Below are 7,620 nucleotides of genomic sequence, written 5' to 3'. Positions count from 1 at the left end.
GCCAGTCCCCTTCCCCAGCAGGGCAAGCTCAAGGCCTCATCCGTGTGCAGCCCTGACCTCCCCTTCCGCAGCGGCCCAGCTTCTGGACCTTGGCCGGACCCACACCTCCGGCCCCTGATGGTCCCCAGGAGCCTCCGCCAAGGATTCGCCTAGCCAAGATTTTGTCCTCCTTGCATTCCCTGAGCAGACACTGGCCCTGCACACTTGGCTTGGGGTTCACTCCTGAGCTGCCCCTCCTGCCTCTGCTGGGGTTCGAAGCCCAGGAGCGCTACCTGGAGCAGGTGTCTGCATGCTTGGCTCCCGCAGGCAGGGAATCCTGGATGAGAGCCGCACCTGCTCCAGGAGAGGTAGGGGAGGGGAGCGGCGACACCTGCCTGGCACGTGAACAAAGCAGAGTGACTGAGGGTAGTGGTGCTGGCATGGAGCAAAACCGCCGTGCAGGGAGCTGGACTCTGGGAAGGCAGCGTGCAGCCTGCCCAGGGAGGTGGGGCCTGCCCGCGGCTCAGGACGAGCAAGGTCCATTTCGGGTTGAGGGGCATAGGGACAGTGGAAGGCCAACTCAAGCAGCCTTCAGGGAACATGGACTTCGTGCTGCCGGCTGCTATCAGGTGTGGTCCGCGTGTCGGTAGCATGCCTGGCAGCGGGCAGACGCTTGGTGGGGGTGAGCTGTCAGCTGAGCATAGGAGGCCTCGGGGAGGGGCCGCAGGTGGGGAGGGGGTGGGGCAGGATGGACGAGGGCGGAGGGGACACGCGTTTCTGGCCTGGGGGGGCCTGTGGACGCTGACAGGGCTTACGTGGGAGCGGCAGGGGCGGCGCAGGTCATGATGAGGTGCCTGTGAGCGTGGGGGTGCTGGTGGAGAGCGGGCGTCCATTCAGAGATGCTGTGGTACTGGCGCTGGTTAATGGACTGGGTTAATGGGGTGGCGGGTAGGAGGTGGGGCAGCCCTGGGAGAGGGGTCTCAGGCCAAGTGGACAGCAGGTCCCACGGGCGAGGGCTGGTCAGGAGTGTCCACTGGGCTGGGGGCTCAGGAGGGCTCAGGGCCACAGTGGGACCCCTCTGTGAGGAGGGCGGGGATAAGGGCAGCTGGCTGACAGCGGGAGGAGGGCGGGGATAAGGGCAGCTGGCTGACAGCGGGTGCACATGTCAGAGCTGAGGAGGCAGGGGTAGGCTCTGGAGGGGGGGGACAGTGGGAGCCACAGGAGGCCATGCAGGACCAGCTGGGGCTGAGGCCACGGAGGGGTGGGGTCTGGAGAGACTGCTGGAAGGTGCCAGAGGCATGCCAGAGGGCCTCAGGGTCTCCATCCCACTTCACCCTGGGGGCCCTGGTCTGCAGGTGTCTGGGGGGGCATGCAGTGCCACCTGTCAGGTGCCCACTGATGGGCTCCTGGAGGCCTTTCAGAGCCAGAGGAGCAGGACAGTCCTGCCTGGGGGGGGGGCAGTCAGTGACCCGTGCCGCTGCCCCTCAGGCCTGGGGGAGGACGGTGAGGTCTCACAGGACCCTCCGTCATGCCAGGCAGGTCCCAGGCATGAGTGGCAGACAGCATGTGATCTGGGAGCCCCGGGTCCCGTCCATCAGCCGGGCCTCCTGGCACAGCACGCAGGACATGGCTGGGAAAGCTGCAAGGAGGTGGAGGCGTGGAGAGGCTGCTGCCCTCACCCTCTGCCAGAGCCAGGCCCTGCCAGCAACGCCTGTCCAGCTCCTGCCTGTCCGGGTCCTACTCGCCGCCTCACTCTGCTGACGCCCAGACCCCTCCCTGCCTCGGGGAGGAAGTGGCAGTGAGGAGTGAGGAAGGGAACACAGAGCGCAGAGGGTCCCGTTTATTGGAATTTTACAGACAGCAGAATGAGGGGAAGGCACCCTCCTGACCTGGACTGTTCCCTCCTCTCTGCCCTCAGGGCTAACATAGGGACGAGACCCTCACCCCGCAGGTCCCCCAGAGGGCAGCACTCCAGTGGGGGGTGGGAAGGCTGTACGCCAGGCCGGGGAGCAGGGACAGGAGGGGAGACGTGCACCCTCACCTCGTGGCTCCATCGCTCGCCCCTGAGGCCTGGTGTTGCCCCCAGACCCTGGAGTAGACTGGCAGACAGGGCTCATGCAACACTGGGTGGGCGGGAGGGGGCACGGAAACCCGGCCCCGCTGCCCTGTGGCAGGGTGGGACGGCTGGGAGGGGCCATGCTGGCCGCGGCGGGTCCAGACAAAAGTGTCTGCGGTGTACACACGGGAGGGTCGGGTGGCTCCCTGTCCCAGGCAGCACACGGGGATGAGAGAGGGGAGCTGAGAGGAGCTGCCACGCTGGGGCAGGGGCCAGGCCGGGCATGCCACCTGAGAGGCCCCATGTGAGCGGGCTCAGGCTACTCCTTGGCGCGGCCAATGATGGTGAGGATGTATAGGAAGATGTTGATGATGTCCGTGTAGAGGTTCAGCGCAGCAAACACATACTCCTCCGGGCTCAGGGACAGCTGCTTGTTCCCCAGCAGCAGCTGAGTGTCCACTGCCAGGAACTGGGGGTGACAGAGCGGCCGTGTCAAGGAACATGACCCCTGCCCAGCCCCCCGCCTGGGCCACGGCTCCGGCACTCACGCAGGTGAACAGCAGAGCGCCCAGCGAGGCATACACGATCTCCAGGATGCGGTTCCGGATGAAGATGCAGAGGATGGCGAAGAGAATGAGCACTACCATGCTCACCAGGAGCACGCCCATGCAGGATGTGAAGTCATAGCGGGTCTGCGGGCACAGACGCACACAGGAGCCACTGGCTGCCGCCGCCCCAGGGGGCCTCTGGGCCCCGGGGGTCGGCAGCCCTGCCCCTGGGGGCCCCTCACCTGCATGGAGAAGATGACCACTGTGAAGCAGACGGTTGTGGTGATGCCTACGGCCATGATGACCGCCTCGGTATTGTAGAAGCTGGCGATCATGCCCACCATGTAGGACAGGCTGACAGTCAGGATCGACTGTGGGGAGATGGTGTTTCAGCACCCAGAGCCACGGCCCCTCCCACCCCGCCCCATGCCCTCTGTTGCTCCAAAGCCTGAGACGTGGGATGCACAGGCAGGGCCCTGGGAGTTACCAGCGCAACAAGGTTCCAGGGGTGCTTCCGCCGGAAGTCCCCACAGCAGCTGAGGACAATAAGGGAGACGAAGAAGACGGCATAGGAGACATAGTAGGTCCAGACGTTTTCCCGGACAAAGCCCTTCACCTCCCCGACGAAGGTGAACACAGCCACGGTGGACAGGGTCACGGACAGCTGCAGGGTCAGCACCAGGAACACCTGGGGAGGGAGGCGGCTCAGAGCCCCGCCAGCACAGCTGCCCACATCCCCAGCCCCCAAGGCCCACCTTGCGGATGAAGGCCTGGCGGATGCTCTTGTCGTCCCAGTTGGTGGCAGGGAAGTCCTGGTTGTCATAGTAGGATGGTGGCCCCTCCTCGTGATAGTTCCCATGATGAGGTGCTGAGGAGCAGGACGGGCAATCAGCACCCCTTACTCATGTGGGAACCCCTGCCCGCTCCCTGCCCCGCCCCGATACTCACAGCCAGGGTCCTGTGCTGGGAAGGCCTGTGGCTGTCCGTAGGGGTTGGGGGGAAAGGGGCTCTGCGGATATGGCCCCTGAGGGTAGCCCCCTGGTGGGTAGGGGCCCTGGGGGTAGCCCCCTGGGGGGTAGGTGCCCTGGGGGTAGCCCCCAGGGGGGTAGGGGCCCTGAGGGTAACCACCTTGGGGGTAAGGGCTGGGGCCCTGGGGATACCCTGGCTGGCCATAGGGGGATGGCTGGAATGGGGCCTGTGGGTAAGGGGCCCCTGGGTAGGGTGCCATGGAGGGCTGGGGCCCTCCGGGATATCCAGGGTTGGGGGGAGGATAGCTGTCCCCAGACACCAAGAAACTCTTTTCATGGGACATGGCCTCAGCTTCTGTGGTCTCCCCCTAGAGGACAGAGAGAGAACAGTTAGCCTGCCGCGACAGAAGCCAGCGGGGGAAGGAGTGGGGGGCAGGGGGCACCTGCTGCCGGGATCCAGGACGGAAGGAGGGGGATTATGACCTCTGCCCTAGGGCAGTGGGGAGTCCCAAGCTGGGGGCCAGGAGAGGCGGGTGGGGGCCGGGTGGCTGCGCGGGCGGCTTCAGGAGGGGCTGCCACAGGCCGACCCCAGAGGGGAAAGAGGGGAGGGAGGAAGGGATGACTTTGTCAGCCTCGGGATTCTGGGGCTTCCGCGGTTTCTCACAAGCACCTCGAGGGGCCCTGTAACCGCTGCTGGCGTCTCCGTCTCCGGGGCAGAGCTCATCCTGGGTGTCGGCCGGGGGCGCGGTCGGGGAGGTGTTGGGGTGTGCCCGGACCCTCCCCTTCACATCCCGCCCCTTAAGCAGCTTTAAGGGGCCAGGGCAGGCGGCTATTTCTATCCCAGGAAATCCCCACGCCATCTGTGACCAACCAGAGCCCTGAGCCCCTCTCCCAGAGCAGGGCCCGACCGTCCCTCGCTCCCGGGTTGGGGCAGCAGGCCTGGATCGGCTGCCGGGCTGCCTGCCGGCGGGGTACGCCAAGAACAGAGGGTTGCGGGGGTGTGTGGGGGATGGAAGAGACCAGAGGGCGTGCAGAGGAACAAAGCGGACGTGGGGGCGAGGCGGGCGGCGGCAGCGGCGGCCACGGACCCCGCACCGAGGGCGGGGTGGGCCTTCTTGCCCGTTTGGGGGGCGCTCGAGCGGCGGTCCTACTGTCCCCGCAGCGCGCCGCCCCCGCTCGCCTGCCCGCGCGGGGTCCTCCGGCTCCCCGCCCCCGCCGCCGCCGCCGCCGCCGCCGCACCCCACTCCCGGGGCCCTGCGGGCCGCGCGGCGGCCGGACCGACAGAATGACCCACCGCGACGCCCTTCGGCTGCGCAGGGCTCGCGCGGGGGTGGCAGCGGCCGGCCGGCTGAACCGGTAGACACGCGGCTGTGCTACGGCCGGGGACTCACCAGTCGCGGGGCGCCTCAGGACGCTGCGCCCACTGTCCGCTGCGCGGCCGCGGGATCGGCCACCGCTTCGTCCGCACTCGCACCCGCACCCGCACCCGCTACGCTGCCGGCTCGGCTGGGCCTGCGCCTGCGGCTCGGGAGACGCAGCGGGGCCGTGTGACGGGGCGGGCCCTGGGGCGGGGCCTGGGGCGGGGCCGCGGGCGAGGCGGGGCCGCGGGCGGGGCTCTGCGGGAGCGAGGCGCCTCTCCGGTTGGACCCTGTCCCATTCCCCCGCCCTGCTGGCGTCTTTCTCGCGCTCCGTCCACCGAGAGTTGGGCTTGGGCTCAGAGCTGTAGACCTGTAGGCTGACACCTACTTGGGTCAGAGAGTTGAGAAATTTATTCCTAAATTTGGGATTTGCTGTCTTGACTAGCACTCTCCGTCCCTCCTTGACCTTGAAACCCCACTTTCCATTTCATTCAAATCTATCCCAGATCAAGAGACCTAATTGTATAATTGCTCAATCCTCTCTATTAAGCTAGTCTAGGTCCCTACTAGACCATTTATTCTCACTTCACAAACTCACAAGCAGTAAGGGTGGCGTTGTTAGCCCTGTTTCTCTGCTTCGAGATGCCCCAGGACCAGAGGTCAAGTTAACTTCCCCCAGCTTCAGTGGTCTTGACATTGTGTTATACATTGTATAGACATGGTATTGTACATTGTGTTAGAGCGCAATGAGTTCCACTTCAGTTCAGTCGCTCAGTCGTGTCCGACTCCTTGCAACCCCATGAACTGCAGCACGCCAGGCCTCCCTGTCCATCACCAACTCCCAGAGTCTACCCAAACTCATGTCCATTGAGTCGGTGATGCCATCCAACCATCTCATCCTCTGTCGTCCCCTTCTCCTCCTGCCCTCAATCTTTCCCAGCATCAGGGTCTTTTCAAATGAGTCAGCTCTTCTCATCAGGTGGCCAAATTATTGGAGTTTCAGCTTCAACATCCGTCCTTCCAATGAATACTCAGGACTGATCTGTTTTAGGATGGATTGGTTGGATCTCCTTGCAGTCCAAGGGACTCTCAAGAGTCTTCTCCAACACCACAGTTCAAAAGCATCAATTTTTCTGCACTCAGCTTTCTTTATAGTCCAACTCTCACACCCATATATGACTACTGGAAAAACCATAGCCTTGACTAGATGGACCTTTGTTGACAATGAGTTCCATGAGAAGACAAAGCATAGAGCAGGCAGGGGTGACTTCAGGTTTTGTACAACTAGAAGCTCATACAATTTGAGGGCCCTTTTTTAAAGAAAAAAAAAAAAACTAAAAATGACAAATGTGAAGTCGAGGTCAAGGCTTTAGGAGGGTCCTTGAAGACTTTTAAGTTCAAGTTAAACCTGCCACCAAGAGCCTAGTAAGGTGAGTTGGGGGGAGGGGTGGCCAGGTGGCCCTGTGGGAAAGGCTGGTTTAGAAGAGGGAAGGGCCAGTACAAAGGCATCAGGGAGGGAGGGTCTGCTACACTGGACGGCAGAGCGTGGGGGATGCAGGGGGCTTTCGGCCAGCAGGGACTGGGGCCTGGTCAGTCCAGCCTGGCAGGTCTTCCAAAGGACTTTGGCTTTACCATGGTCCAATCTTTAGCAGCTGTTGGTGTGACTTATAAGGCACACCCTGCCCTCTGTTGAGGATGGACAGTGCAAGAGGGCAGGAGTGGCAGAGAGAGATCAGTTCAGAAGTCAGAGACATGTCTAGATGAGAGATGACAGAGGCTCAGACCAGGGTGGGGACAGCTCAGGGTACAGGCTGGACAGGCCCTCAATCCCTTGCAGAAGTAGCAGGGGTTGAGCGGAGTTTTTGTGGCTGAGGGCTAAGTGGGGGGGGTGGGTGGGTGGGGGTGGAGAGCACTGTGGGCACAACTCTTCCAGAGGCTGGAAGCCAATGGAGTATGGGCACCAGGGAAGGGGCGACTGGGTGGCAAGAGGGAATGTGGGTTCTAAAGGTGCAGCCAGGCGAGAGGCGTGGCAGTGCTGTGGGCCAGCAGTGATGGGGATGTACCCCTCCAGGGTCAGGAGCTGAGCTGCTCGCCCTTGCAAGGTGGGAGGTCAGCCACCTTTGAGTTGTTGAAGGGTGAGTGCAGGTGCGAGTTGAAAGCCAGCCTCATTCATTTGAATCAGTTCTAATGAGACGGATGAAACTGGAGCCCATTATACAGAGTGAAGTAAGCCAGAAAGATAAAGACCAATACAGTATACTAACGCATATATATGGAATTTAGAAGGATGGTAATGATAACCCTATATGCAAAACAGAAAAAGAGACACAGATGTACAGAACAGACTTTTGGACTCTGTGGGAGAAGGCGAGGGTGGGATGTTTAGAGAGAACAGCATCGAAACATGTATATTATCTAGGGTGAAACAGATCACCAGCCCAGGCTGGATGCATGAGACAGGTGCTCGGGCCTGGTGCACTGGGAAGACCCAGAGGAATCCGGTGGAGAAGGAGGTGGGAGGGGGGATCGGGATGGGGAATACATGTAAATCCATGGCTGATTCATGTCAGTGTATGACAAAAACCACTACAATATTGTAAAGTAATTAGCCTCCAACTAATAATAAATGAAAAAAATTAATTAATTAATTAAAAAAAAAAAAAGAAAGCCATCCTCAGCCAGACCCAAAGTCTCTTCAGTGGGGGAAGCGA

At 61.9% G+C, this 7,620-nt stretch overlaps 1 protein-coding gene across 1 annotated transcript; it reads right to left on the bottom strand.

Moving 5' to 3' along the window:
• Positions 1–1,801: 1,801 nt before the first annotated feature.
• On the bottom strand, positions 1,802–5,110 carry GRINA (glutamate ionotropic receptor NMDA type subunit associated protein 1). Its single transcript, XM_043484402.1, has 7 exons — positions 4,943–5,110; positions 3,532–3,919; positions 3,339–3,451; positions 3,071–3,271; positions 2,826–2,954; positions 2,584–2,727; positions 1,802–2,504 (listed from the first exon to the last, which is right to left on the bottom strand). Exons 2-7 carry the CDS (start codon positions 3,893–3,895, stop codon positions 2,355–2,357), a joined length of 1,101 nt encoding a protein of 366 aa, XP_043340337.1. The 5' UTR covers positions 3,896–3,919; positions 4,943–5,110; the 3' UTR covers positions 1,802–2,354.
• Between the last annotated feature and the right edge of the window lie 2,510 nt (positions 5,111–7,620).

Source organism: Cervus canadensis, chromosome 12 (genome assembly GCF_019320065.1).
Source record: "Cervus canadensis isolate Bull #8, Minnesota chromosome 12, ASM1932006v1, whole genome shotgun sequence".
NCBI classification, from domain to species: Eukaryota; Metazoa; Chordata; class Mammalia; order Artiodactyla; family Cervidae; genus Cervus; species Cervus canadensis.
This window is presented reverse-complemented; position numbering and strand designations above follow the sequence as displayed.